This window comes from Zootermopsis nevadensis, unplaced genomic scaffold (genome assembly GCF_977971745.1).
Source record: "Zootermopsis nevadensis isolate Lab colony 2312 unplaced genomic scaffold, Znev_1.0 Znev_ptg000022l, whole genome shotgun sequence".
NCBI classification, from domain to species: domain Eukaryota; kingdom Metazoa; phylum Arthropoda; class Insecta; order Blattodea; family Termopsidae; genus Zootermopsis; species Zootermopsis nevadensis.
The window spans coordinates 7355053-7369387 of NW_028259154.1; the positions used below are offsets into that span (position 1 = coordinate 7355053).

The window sequence follows — 14335 nt, forward strand, 5'->3', positions numbered from 1 at the left end:
GTTCGCACCCCATATAAAATTTTAATTGAAATGAGCCTCCCCATTATATGTTCATCTCATACACTTTGTGTTGCTCTGAGACAGGGAAGTGCTAATGGCAAAGTCTCACTATGAAGTTGGGATAGAGAAGCTGGATCGTGCAGCGGGTGAAGTCTCATTAATGCAGGAAGAACAGGTGGCACTGCAGCCCAAGTTGGTTGTAGCAGCTGGTGAGGTGCAAGAGCTGGTAGCCCAAGTGGAAAAGGATTCTGCAGATGTGGCAGGGGTGACTTGCAATTTACAAATATTTGAAGTTTTATGAAGTCTTTATGTATATAGAAATTCCTTATGCAAGTTTTTTAAATAAAAATTAGATTGCACTGGTTCAAGATATGGTCCAGTGGTTAGCAGTTGTAATAAAGGTAATGATGTTCTGGGTACCCATTAGAGGTGAGAAATGAATCAAATTTAACATACTTGGAGCTCAGAGATCATTGCAGGGCAAGACACAGACAGTGTCCAGGAACCTAACTTCACAAAAGGCAAAGCCAGACACATGGCAACCTGCCAAGGTTCATGGAGCTTCATGGGAAAGGTAAAGAAAAACCACTTATATGCCAAATAGGGCATGACTTACTAAAACCTAGCTACCTCATAGATTAATTTCTTAAACCTTATTGTTCAGTTTCGCTTCAGTGTTTTGTAGACAAAGACTGCATTTAACAATGCACAGTTTAGAAGATTCAGTGTCTACTCATTGTGTTGGGGAAAATGAACATGGAATTTATGATGCCAGCTGGATAATAATCTCTTACATTGTATTTTCTGATTTTTCCCATGAAAATTATTAATCATAAATGCTTTTTAACTTCTCTCTCCCCAAGCGCCTACATGGTATACAGTCAGACAGCTTGTGGTTTCATGGAAACTACCTTCACTTAATTTTTTGTTATGTTCACATCACATGTTGTCATTTTTATCCTCAGCATGGTTACTGGTGTCTGATTCATTACTTTCATTCTCACACATACAGTTTCACTGTCACTAATAAAACATAAAGAATTAAGCCATTATTAGTAATATGACCTAGTTGTGGAGAAGTCAGTGTCTTAAAGTTTTGTTCCATACTTCTTATCATCAGCCACATCAGAATAATTATCTGTTTACAACTCAGACAAAATACCATCTTCTGTAACTGTACTGTACAAATCCTTGATTGTTACGTATGAAAGTTATAAATGAAACAAAAGAACAAATGTGAATCAGAGGTTGTATTGTTTTGAATCTTTATGGTGTGGGGTCTGGAAGGGTTATGTTCATTTTTGGAGACATAAACATCTGCTTGAAACTCCTAATAATTTTGAAGTGATAAGGTAGCCATACACATATGGACATTGAATTACATAATCTGTCAGCAGTGATAGAAATCATGGTTTTTTTATGAATTGATGATAAAGTAATAAAAATAATTTTATTAATGAGTCTAAATGAACTTCTGCGCAATATTTAGAGCCCCTTGTTAGATTATGATGAAACTATCTATAGCACTTATGTGATTACTATACATAAATTTCATTCATATTAATTATTTTTCTTAAAATTCATTTTAATACATATATGAGCCAATTTCACCAAGTATTCACCAGGCAAAAGTGTTTTGCGGAGACATTGTAGGAACACATTCGTAAAACAGACATGTTTGACATGTTACATAAAATATTGTGATGTCGACGCCTGTCATCTGACGACTATTACTGTGGGCACTATGTCAGCCCTGATTTATTGGGAATAAATCAGTTTACAGAGTCTACACATACAGGCAACTCTTCAAATACAGTTTCTCGATCTCTGTCTCTACACTTGACTCAACACACATACTCTTCAGATCACACGCACTGTCCTTTGAGCCAATCCGGTCCCCAAGTTTGGCACTCTTCACACACACAGCCCTCGGACTGTAGCACCCCACTGGACACATGCTGGCTCCTCAGCCACCATGGTCCACAAGCCCAGTCATGGAATATTCCAGATCAAGGATCTAGCAGATTCACTTACTGGAAGGTTCTGGTAAGGAGGGGAATGTACTGTCTGGAACATTCCGCGGCGTCCACACCTACAGTCCACGTCCACTAGCCATGGAGGGGAGTTAGGTTACCCCTCCCCTCCAGTGCAAGCCTTCAGCTCTTACAGTACCATGTCACAATATTTGCATTGAGCTCACTAGTGAAATTTACCATTATAACAACAATACTAATTGTATGCCATTGACAGTGATGTTGAAACTCAGGTGTTATGCATAAATCAACTACATCTTTTCAATGTCACTCTCAAGGGTGCATTGCACATTCTTGTATCTTCATGTTGTAATGCAGGTGGAAGAAGTGGTGATGGCATATGAGGAGGTGGTGAATCAGCAAGCAGCTCATGCTGAAGAAATAATGGATGGGTGTAATGCTGATCTTAATAAGGCAAGGCCAATGCTGAACACAGCTATAGCTGCCCTCAGCACGATCACTCCTAATGATATAAATATTGTTAAAACTATGAAGAGTCCTCCAAAAGGAGTCAAACTGGTCATGGAGGCTGTTTGTATTCTCAAGGTCAGTTAAAAGTGCTTTGCAATATCAATACTGAATATAGCATACCATCATTAGTGATGTTTTTCTGAACTTGATCCATTGTTCAATCACTTTGTTTATGTAGATGGGGCTAATTACAATCACTGGATTCAACAGAATAGGTGTTATGACCTGAAGATAAGAGCTGAGTGGCGTTGTTTTTAGTGTACCAGATGTTGGCTCAAGTATAGAGACATAGCAGTCCTGAAGATTTATAGAGTGTTATGAGATAAACTTCTTCAGTACAGCTCAGAAATAATGAACTTTTTGAGCTATTCAATATAATTAAGAACATCTGTATATCATGCATCTTGGCATTTGATGTGGTCTCTCTGCTTTGTGCATTTAGGATGTGAAACCTGACCGAATCCCAGATCCAAGAGGTTCTGGAAGGATGCTGGAGGATTACTGGGCTTCTTCCAAGCGAATGCTAGGAGATACAAAGTTCCTGGATTCCCTAATTGAATATGACAAAGACAATATCCCACCAGCCATCATGAAGATTTCAGAGCAGATACTTCCTGATGAAAACTTTGATCCTGAGAAAGTTAAATCTGCATCCACAGCTGCTGAAGGTATTTAATTTTATGGGGCCAGTTGCATTCATTATCGTTGTAAGTGAGTGTCTCCAGTTTTGCTATTTTTTCTTTCTTCTGTCTTTTCACAATTTTTTCATCTTGTACCTGTTGTCAAACAGTTTGTGTTTTATCTGTATTCTGTTTTGATTGACCACTTTACTTCATTCTTCATCTTTCAGCAATTTGTATTAACTCTATTTTCATGTTCAAGCTTGCTATTCCATCTTTGTCCATTTTTGCAATATTTATTTTAAAGATCTTATGCCAGACATATCACTTACTGTGTTATCTGTCATTTAGCATCTTCTGATTATTCCAATTATGCATTTGAACAGCCTGAAGTCTGCTAAATTACTATTGGTTCAGGTCCATATTTGTGCCTTCACACAGCATCCGTCTTCAGGCTGTTCCTATTCATTCTATGTATCCCCCTGTACCTGGTTACTCAATCACATTATTTGTCTCATATTTCCATGACAAAAGCTGCCTTTGATATTTTGTCATAGTTACTCTAATTTCAGTTTCTTTAGATTTTCTTCAAAAATTCTGTTTTAGTCCTTCCTCTTGCTGCCTCATTCAATATTCTGTCAAATGTATGAATGAGAAACAACTGAAATAAGTAGGAAGTAAGAGGACTGTATTTAACATCACCAACAATATCTCTTTAATCTTGCATATCCCCACGGAAGTCTATAACGTGAACAAGTTATTTATAAAACAACTTTCTGTTGCTACTATTTACTTAAATTGTGTTACTTTATAGCTATCATTTCATGTCTTCTGTTTGAATTATCTTTACAGTTCTATACAAATCTTCCCAAAGATATCTTCTGCTTTTCTTTACTGGATGTGTATGATCTTGATGGTTATACAGTAAATTTCACCTGTTAATGTCTGAGTAACTATCTTTTGCACTCATGTACATTAGCAAAACAGTAATCATGATTCTAAATGTAAGATTTCATGAACCATGAAGACAAGTAAAAGATAAAGGTAGTTCCATTATAAATCTTGACAAAATAATCACATACCGTAGTCTTTAGTTTATAACAGCATTATGAAGTAATGGAACTAATAGGCAGTTCATCTCAGGTTCTGCAGACAGTGAACCTTAATGATAGTGACAGAATGTTTAATCATTTTAGGTCTTTGCAAGTGGGTGATAGCCTTATCAGAGTATGACAAAGTAGCTAAAATTGTAGCACCCAAGAAACAGGTGCATGCCAAGGTTGAAGCCGATCTTGCAGTTGCTCTGACAGCATTGGAATTGAAGAGAGCCCAGTTACGTGAAATGCAGGATAAACTTTCTCAACTAGAAGTGGTATTGAGCCAAAATAAGCAACGCTATGCCATGCTGCATGTAGAAGTGGAGCTTTGCAACATGAAACTGAAGCGGGCTGAAGATCTGATTGGAGGGCTTGGAGGAGAGAGGACTCGCTGGTCTGCTACAGCAAAGGCACTCGGTAAAAAATACGAAACCCTGACAGGTGAGAAGCCATTGTTGTATCATGAGTGACTAATTGCTACTCCCTGGCAATTATAGACAGAAAGTCTCAACTTAAACTCAGCTAATGTGGCATTCATATGATTTGAACTTATCCTGTCTTCGGCTTATATGACATGCTTCAATCTTGGGAAGTCCATGCTGGTGAGGTTCATCAGCTGTGTATATTCTATTTCTATATTGTACTTACAAAAATGCATATGACTTGATTGTGAGGGATGTATTGTACAGTACTGTAATTGGATATGATATTAACATTGTTAATTAAAACCTGCTTGAATTAAACATAAAGTAAAGTTCATTGATCTAAATATTTTCATAATTACAAATCAAACAAAAAAAGGGAATGCATTATTGCTGTTGTTTTTCACCTTCACCTTAGAATGTGCTGCTAAGATAGCAAAGGAAAATCTAAGGGACAGATAATGAAAAACTTTATCTACTGTTGTTAGCTGATTGTGTTCATTTTTGTTAGACACAAGGCTGAGAATATAGGCTAAATCTCATTAAACAGTGCATCATTAGTATATAGTTTAACAGTATTTAAACAATAATATAATATATGTGTGTAATGTATATAAAATGCCTTTTTTTAACAAGGACACAGGTTGAGTTTTAAATATAAAAATAATTGTTTTATTGTATTGGCTAGGTGATGTGCTGATTGCTTCTGGTGTGGTGGCATACCTAGGAGCCTTCACACTACAGTTCCGTGAGCAGCAGATAGTCTCCTGGGAGAAGCACTTAACTGATCTTCAGATCACATGCTCAAAAGACTTCATGCTGGCTGCAGTATTGGGGGAAGATGTAGAAATTATACAGTGGAACATCTATGGATTACCGAGTGATACGTTTGCAGTGGATAATGGAATCATAATCAAGTATGAGTAATTTTCCTGGGCCCCAAATATTTTTCATTATGATACTATTGGTGATAATCTTTTAACATTTTTGGTCTATATCCACCAGTGAAAGTGAAGGTGAAGGGACTCACCTGTGAGGTGGGAGAAATTGTGGGATAGAGATCTGTCTAATTTTAATGATGATATAGTAATAAAGGTGATAGGTGGAAGAGAGGACTTTTAGCTTATCATGGATTCTGAACTATGGTAGTAGTGTAGTGTTCCTCATATTTCCAAAGTCTTGACTTTGTCAGAGGTGAAAGATGTAAAGGCTTTATCTCAAGCTCATTTCTTTGGCACACTGCCCCTAGACTACCAGGTCCCTTGTTTTTTAGCCTGCTTTCCTTAGTTTATAAAGAAATGTTATATTATGGTATCATGACCTTGTGTGCATGTATCTGTCCTGCATTAATAACTTTTGAAGTAATTCACAGGTTTTAATTAAACTTGGCATCATCACAAATATCATACCACTGGCCTTTCTGCCCTTTTTACTTCTATGTCCTGCACTGAATAACACCAACATGGTGTATTTCAAGCTGAAAGTGGCATTACTACTGCTTAAAGCGGATGTACTATTTAATGTAGATGTACAAACATATTTAAGTTGTAACTTCTGTTATGTTCTTTGTAGGATGTGAAACAACATGGCATTTGCATGAAATCTGTATTTAAGTTCATGTTTGGTGATGGTAATGAATGAACTATTGGAACTAGACATTTGAAATTATTTATGGAGATACATTGTAAACCTATATCCATATTCTGAATTTTATTAAAATAGTCCTTTCTTAATGAAAATTGCACACTAATATTATCACTAATTTGTGAAATTATTATTTTGTTCTCTTGGTAACCTCATCATATATACTGGAGCATGTTAAGAAAAGTAAGCATTATAGGTTCTAACCAGAACTTCATACGGAATATGAAGGTTTATTACCATTTTCACAAAAGGCCATCAAAGGTCAAATAAATTCACTTTATATTGTGACATAGGGACGCACTATATGTCAACCCTGATTTATTTACGATAATAAATCAGTTTACAGAGTCTACACTTGCAGGCAACTCTCTACTACTATAGTTTCTGGGTCTCTCTCTGCATTTGACACACACACACACACACACGCACTTCTCACACACACTGTCTGTCATGCTGATCTGGTCCCCGAGCTTGGCTCTCTTCACACACACACAATGTCAGCCCGTAGCACCCCACTGGACACACACTGGCTCCTCAGCCACCACGGTCCACAAACTCGGTGCTCCTCACATGTATCCGATCCTCACTCCTCGCTCAGCACCACACCAGACTGCTCGATGGCTCCACACTCTCTTCACACAATCTGCACTCTTCCTGTAGAGACCTCACACATGACTCTCGCTACTACTATGCCATCCACTATCGACTATCGTCTCTCAACTCTCTCTTATCAACTCCTCGCACTCAGGCAGGCGACCTATTATATCCACCAGCCCAGTCGCCAAAGGTTCCATACCAGGAAATCTGGAAGATTTGTTTACTCAAAGACTCTAGTAAGTAGGAGAATGTGCCATGTGGAACATTCGGCAGTGGCCACACCTACAGTCCGCATCCACTAGCTAGGGAGGGGATTAGGCAGCTCTCCCCTCCAGTGCGAGCCTTCGGCTCTTGCAGCACCACATCACAATATTTTCACACCCTATTTCCCTAATATCCATTCTAATTCAATTAAATCTTTTCAGTCAATCAGCTGTATAAGTATAGAGTTACAATCCAATGTTTCATAGACTGTCTCTATCAGCTGATTACCCAGGAATAGTTCAGTTCAAGTTCAAATTCTTATCCATTTTTAAATTACACAGTTACTTAAGACTAGTTCTCCAAAGCTGTGACTTTCATTTTGGTTATGTGATTAAAATGTTGTATGCATGTGTCATCTCTGTCATATATACTATGTGGCCTGCCCATTTCATCCTTCTAATAATATTTGGTGAAAAGCAGAATTTGTGAAGCTCCACATTTCACAGTTTTCTCCAGCCTCTCACTTCTTCCTGTCTGTTAGGTCCAAACATTCTCCTCAGCAATCTCATCTCAAACACATTTAATCAGTGTATATTCTTCTCTTAGGTGAGAAACTCATACAAATCAATAGGCAGGATTAAAGTTTTGTACACTTTAATCTTTAAATTTCAGGTAAGAGGTTGGAAGATAAAATATTCTGAACTGAATTGTGTCAAGTGTTCTCTGAATGTAATTATCTCTTAATTTCTTCATGAATGTAATTTTAATTTGTTACTGTCAGTCCCAAATTGTGCATTGTACTGCTGGCAGATGTGTAGCATCCAAGCACATTTTAATGATATTGACATTATACAGTGAGACTTTAGGTGATGTCTATCCATTACTTTGTCTTCTGCACAGGGATACCTATTCACTCCATTATTGTGTGAATATTTTACCAGATAGTGACACCTTTGGATTTTATTCATCCTGAGGGTGTGTTTTGAGTGTCATGCTGATTGTTTCAAAGCCTGTGATTGTGACATCTATTCACAAACTGTTCCAGAAATTCTCATCGATATCCACTGATGATTGATCCTCAAGGTCAAGCTAACAAGTGGGTGAAGAACATGGAGAAGTCCAACAATCTGAGTGTTATCCGCCTTACTAGCCCTGACTATGCCCGTGTGCTGGAGAATGGAGTGCAATTTGGAATGCCTGTATGCCTAAAATAAGTCACATTTTTATGATTCTGTTTGAAATGTAACTGGCACTTATGTTATTCACATGGAGGTAATCATATGTGCTTTTGCAGATAATTGACTAACTAAAACCATCACTCACTCACAGTCTGATAATATAATCTGAAGGTTAAACATTGTGAATATGGAAGCTCATCATTTGACATAATTTTGATGAGCCAGTTCAGTTCACATAACTTTGTGAGTAGCATAATATCAACTGTAGGGACTTTAGCTGATTAGGAAGCTTTAATTAACCACACCTACCATTAAGAGTGTTGGTAAGTGAGTATGTACTGAACAGGGAAAAAGGAATATGCATTAATATAAACCCATAGTCTTGGAAATGTACAGAAATATTGTACGTGTATCATTTAAATGCAAATTAAGGAAACATGTATATTTCATCTTTCATTACTATCATCATCATCATCACCACATTATTTCACCACGTTTCATTATTTTCTTTTTCTTGTTATTAGTTTCTTATTTACATCTTTTTTCTCTTTGTGGCGCTACAGTTTAATTTGAGCCTTACACTTCTCAACCACATCTATACACATCGTTTCTGCTTCCAGTTACTAACACCTAGTTCTCTGAATATTTTCCACTTGCCTTTGGTCACTTTTCTGTCATTTATATACTTGCAAAATTTACGAGGGGCAGTCAAAAAGTTCCCGGAATTGTGGTATAGCACTGTAATGGTAGGACATATGGCAATGCTTACCTAATCACCTTCAAAGTAGGTCCCTTGCACACACACACACACACTTGCTCCATCGATCCTGCCATTGTTGGAAGCACCGGCGGAGGGCTTCGTTTGGAATCTTCCTGAGTTTGGCCGTCACATTCTATTTGATGTCCTCCATGATTATGAAACACGTCTCCTTGAAGCCCATTTTCAGAGTAGGGAAGAGCCAGAAGTCACTCGGAGCGAGATCCTGAGAGTATGGTGGTTGGGTGATGACGGGAATGCTTTTCTCGGCGAGGAATTGCTGCACAACTAGCGATGTGTCGAATGCGACAGCCAAACTCCTGAAGATTCCAAATGAAGCCTTCCGCCGGTGCTTCCAACAATGGCAGGATTGATGGAGCAAGTGTGTGTGTGCGCAAGGGTCCTACTTTGAAGGTGATTAGGTAAGCGTTGCCATATGTCCTACCATTACAGTGCTATACCACAATTCCGGGAACTTTTTGACTGCCCTACGTAAGTGAAGTGTTGCCAAAGATAAACAGAACTTCTGTTAAGGAACATACTGCAACGTTATAATTTTCATTTGTTATACTGGGAAATATAACTTGAAAAAGGTGAAGTACTGTTGTAAGATTTGAGGTTTTCACAGCGGTGAGTATGGAGATTTCTGTCTTCTGGATTGTTGCGCTGTGTTGTCTGGTCGATATTAACCAACGTTGGTTAATATTGACCAGACTACACAGCGCAACAACCCAGAAGACAGAAATCTCTTGAAGTACTGTTACTTAAATTATGGAAAGTCTTACTTATACTTTGTTTCAAAATTAATAATTGAGGATGTTACGTTGGTACATCTGCCCAATTTACATTGTATTTAATTGAAAGGTGAATGAAACACTGCTACAGTAAAGAATAGTTCATCAAGTTTTCTGCATTGTTATTTCATTATTTGTTCTATCAATATTGCAAATTTTAACATTTCCAAATAACCCTGGAATTTTATGCAATATTATTAAACTTTTATGGTGAGACATTTAATCACCAGGCTATAACATGATGCAGGAGCAATATTTAAGGGTATTTAAATTTTACTCAAGCAAGGGTAAAATTTACATGCATTTTTAATTTAAATAACTACCATGCTTTTTTCAGTTGAAACAAAATTTGGACATTACCACAGAAACATTTCTCTGTGTGTTAAGCCTAGAAACACTCATCCATATACAGAAAACATAGCAGTTCTGACAACACTATACATTATTCTTTTTCTCATTGTGCTTGCTGCAGACATCACACCATCTTGAGTATTATATGATTTTATAAACCTCACAAAACCTGGAGAATTGTAAGAATTATCCATTCATTATGGCTTTTATAAGACAGTGGATCAGAGAACTTCAGAACTACTGCTATTGTTTTAGGCATGTGTTCTGAAATGAGGGTGATTCCAAAAGAGTCTTGTTTCCAGTACACTATGAAAATCCACAGCTAGCAAGAACTTGACTTACAGATTTTGAATGCATTTATTCCAAACTGTGGTGATTTTAGAGGTATTTGACATCTGAAGTTTTCATGGTCTTCGCGGTTTTGGTGTCATGTTGACTGGTTGGTAGATACAAACTTTTGGAGAAATTTGCTGTCTGTATCTTCAGGGCTGAAGTAATGATGCTGGGAAGTGCAGGGATTATACAGGATGGCAGGAAAGGAATACTAAGGAATAGGCCAATCAGGACTCCCTCTCATTACCAGCGTCACTTCAGCTCTGAAGATGGAGAGAGTATGTTTCTCTGAAATGTTGGCATCTATCAATTCAAAGGTATTATTTCAAAGATAGGTGGCTCTTCAACAAGGTCAATTGATATGTCTTGTTGGGGGTCTGGAAATTTGAATGTGTGTGATTGACAATGAAATTTTTTTAATCTGTTCAAGTAAATAACAGAACCAAAAATGGCTACCAACTCATCATGTGAGAAATACATGCTTAATTTAAGCAAAAATCGTGCATTGTTCACAAGGGCCAAACACAACTTTTCTAAATTACATTTACTAAAGAAGTCATGTAAAACTATGTAAAATAAATCAGTTTTTATATCCAGTGACAGCCATTGATCTCTGTATTAACTAACTAACTAGATGGCTTACCGAACCCGAAGGTTCATCACCCAATTAACCAAAGCCCTCCACCGGACCCTGTCCTGGGCCAACAAAATCCAGTCTCCTTCAACTCCTATCTCCCATAGATCTCGCCTGACATTATCCTCCCATCTACGTCTAGATCTCCCCAGCAGCCTCTTCCCCTCAGGTTTCCCAACCAGTACCCGGTGCACACCTCTTGTCCCTTCCATGCGCGCTACATGCCCTGCCCAGATCTCTGTATTATCTGTATGAAATGAAATCATTTACCCTAATGGATAACAGTACTTTGGCTTGCCGTCTGGAGTGCATCTGTTTGGGATTTATGAATACTATTGTGACAGCAGATGCTGTCTAGTACATAACATTGATAAAGGACAAGGTTTGTTATATACTCATTGAAAGAAAAAGGAGGAAAAATTACTATTTTATATCTGAAACTCATGTTAATAAATAATGATCATAACACTGCATGATGTGAGTATGCCCACATTCTGTGGCATGTGATGTAAAGTTAGCAAACATATGTGATGCTCCACACTTAAGGATTAACAAGAGTGTCTTCTAACTAGGTTCTACTAGAAAACATTGGAGAGGAATTGGATGTCATGTTGGAGCCACTGTTGCAAAAGCAGACATTCAAACAAGGTGGATCCTTGTGTATCAAGCTGGGGGACTCCACTGTAGAGTACAACTTGAACTTCAGGTGTGTGAAAGAGCAATTTAAAATATGTCACTGTTTCATAAACCATTATCTCTATATACTTTACAGGAAACACATATCAGATATTCAGCATCTGCTCTAAAGGTTATCTGTAAGCTCTGCCTAAGAAGTAAAAACTAAAAAGAAAACTTTTTTGCCTTGTTATGTCACCAGACCTTATGAATACTGTGTAGACATGGTTGAATTTTAGATGGAATAGCCTGTATAACTTAATCCTTTGTAATTTTGCAATAAGATGAACAAAAACAAAGAAATAAGCAAACTTGTACCATCTCTGCAAGCTTTACAACAGCCCACATCTATTGAGGCACTGACCAGGGAGCCTAAAAGACCCAGGTCTAAGGCCAGTACTCTAGTTGAAAAGGTCAGCCCTCCCCAAAGACCCAGGGACTCTGAAACCTGGGACATGCAAAGTGGCCTTATTAAGGCCACCAGTAAAAAGTAATTTAACACAGTGCTTCCATTGAGATCCTGTTACTTAGGATACTGTACTTCATGGATGTATGGGCTGATAGTGTATGAAGTAAATGGAGATACACAAAAGTTCAAGAATGGTCACAGTGCAGGGGTTGGCACCCACCCCATTTATGATAATAAAAATTGACAGTGGAACCATGGTTCTGGAGAATCTTGACATAAATACGTCTTTGAATTTAAATTATATTTAGGCAATAAATACAATGAAAGGAAGTTTAAATATTAGCTTTATTCTAAATATTCCCTTTATACATGCTTTACAATTGAGTAAATAGTTTGATTAAGACATTGCTTATTTAATGTAAATTAGTTATGCTTAAGATGGGTTTGTGGTAGCTGAAATATGATATAAAATTTGTACACTTTAGAGTATCAACATATCGTGCAAACACCATATCTATACAAGATTTTGATCTAGTAGCACTACATTGAGGATTTGACATCAACATTAAGCCAAACGTTTCTTCCATAAATGTGACAAAGCTTTGATTTTCCTTCTTCTTTAAATCAATGTTAAAATCTCCTGCCAATATTATGGGCATTGTATAACGACCTTCTGTGGTCATAATTGAAAACCTCTGTAAATTTGGGAGGAAACGTTCCCAAATGACCCAAAACAATTCTCTTGCAATCATCAATAGGTGTGTTGTTAGAAATATACAGAGTAACAATTACAACTTTTTCACCATTGACCATACACTGTGCCGCACAAATATCACCTCTCTTTTCAGCTGCAGCTATTCTGTAATCTGCTCCAACCTCCTCAGGTAACTTCATCAACAGATGTGGGGTAGCCATGGTAGTTGCTCCATGTTTCTCGTACATAGCCACTCCGCCTGCTCTTTTCGTCACGCATAAATTGTGTGATGCATTTATAACCTTCCAAATTTACAGTTTCATTGTTGTGCATCCACATTTCAGTGAGCGCCAGGATATCGGTATCAGTTATCACTGCATCCATTGCTATGTCGGGAGGCGGGCGCTTAACGCGCCAGATGCATTGAAAATTGTACACATTGGTTCATTAAAATTACAATAAATGTCTACTCTTACCATTCCTGAGGAATGAACGTTTAAAGGTGACTCGGCGCTGGATCTTACACATCTTCGTAACTAACGCTGTTTTTCCTGAATGACCCTTCCGTATAGACGTATTTACGTCAAAAGAAGACAAGCCTAATTCTCTTACACGAGTTCACGAATGCAGATGAAAACATTAAATGTGATGAACAATAATAATAAATAGGAATCCCTTACTCAAACTTTGTTCAATTGTAAGAGACCATGATGTCCACTGGCAGTGATCAATTTAATCAAAACAAAAATGGAGAGAGTGGAGGGCAGTATCACAGATTTCTTAATTATTCTTATATAAGATAAGTACTTGTGATATTCTAAAACATTTTTAATAGCACAATATTATCTACTTTACGACACACTTCTTTTACAAGCGATTCACAGCAAAGCTCTTTCCGCAATAACGAAAACGGTAATGAAACACAACAATGCCGAATAAACAGATGACATAACAATTTACAGATTGTTGGTATGGATCTTAAACATCTTCCTAACGCTTTTTTGCCGAATGACCCTTCCATATAGACGTATTTACGTCAAAAAATTAAGCTGTACAGAAAATAGTAATGAAGGGAATATAATCACCATAGACAACTTATACTGGAAGGAGAAAAGGATTTCTGTAATGGACTTCAGTTATGTAAGGTGTATTCTAGCTGTTATATTTCAAACAGTAAAATAATTGGGTGTCCAGTGTTCATTCCCAGTTAACTGAAAACTTTTTTTTTCCCCCCACTCTACCCAGAACGTCCCTTGACCTCCCAGCCTTCCATATAATACATAAAGGAGCTCCTTTTTGTGGGCATAAAGATGATGAATCATGAAGCTAAATTTTATCAAAATTATCTACATGTTTTCATGTCATGGAACAACTTTAAGTCTGATTTTGTTATTTTTTAATTTATATATATAAATTTTAAAC

The 14335-nt window shown here is 37.3% G+C and overlaps 1 protein-coding gene across 15 annotated transcripts in view; it reads left to right on the forward strand.

Moving 5' to 3' along the window:
• The window catches only part of Dhc36C (Dynein heavy chain at 36C), a 111713-nt gene that overhangs the window by 68896 nt on the left and 28482 nt on the right, over positions 1–14335 (forward strand). For all 15 annotated transcript variants that reach the window (XR_015536350.1, XR_015536351.1, XR_002543404.2 and 12 more), the window contains 7 exons: positions 85–265; positions 2352–2579; positions 2947–3172; positions 4321–4662; positions 5332–5560; positions 8134–8287; positions 11708–11841. Coding sequence is in view for 12 of the 15 variants with exons in the window: in XM_087353394.1 (XP_087209520.1) it covers positions 85–265; positions 2352–2579; positions 2947–3172; positions 4321–4662; positions 5332–5560; positions 8134–8287; positions 11708–11841 (1494 nt within the window). In the remaining 3 variants the exon portion in view is untranslated. The remainder of the gene's footprint in view (positions 1–84; positions 266–2351; positions 2580–2946; positions 3173–4320; positions 4663–5331; positions 5561–8133; positions 8288–11707; positions 11842–14335) is intronic.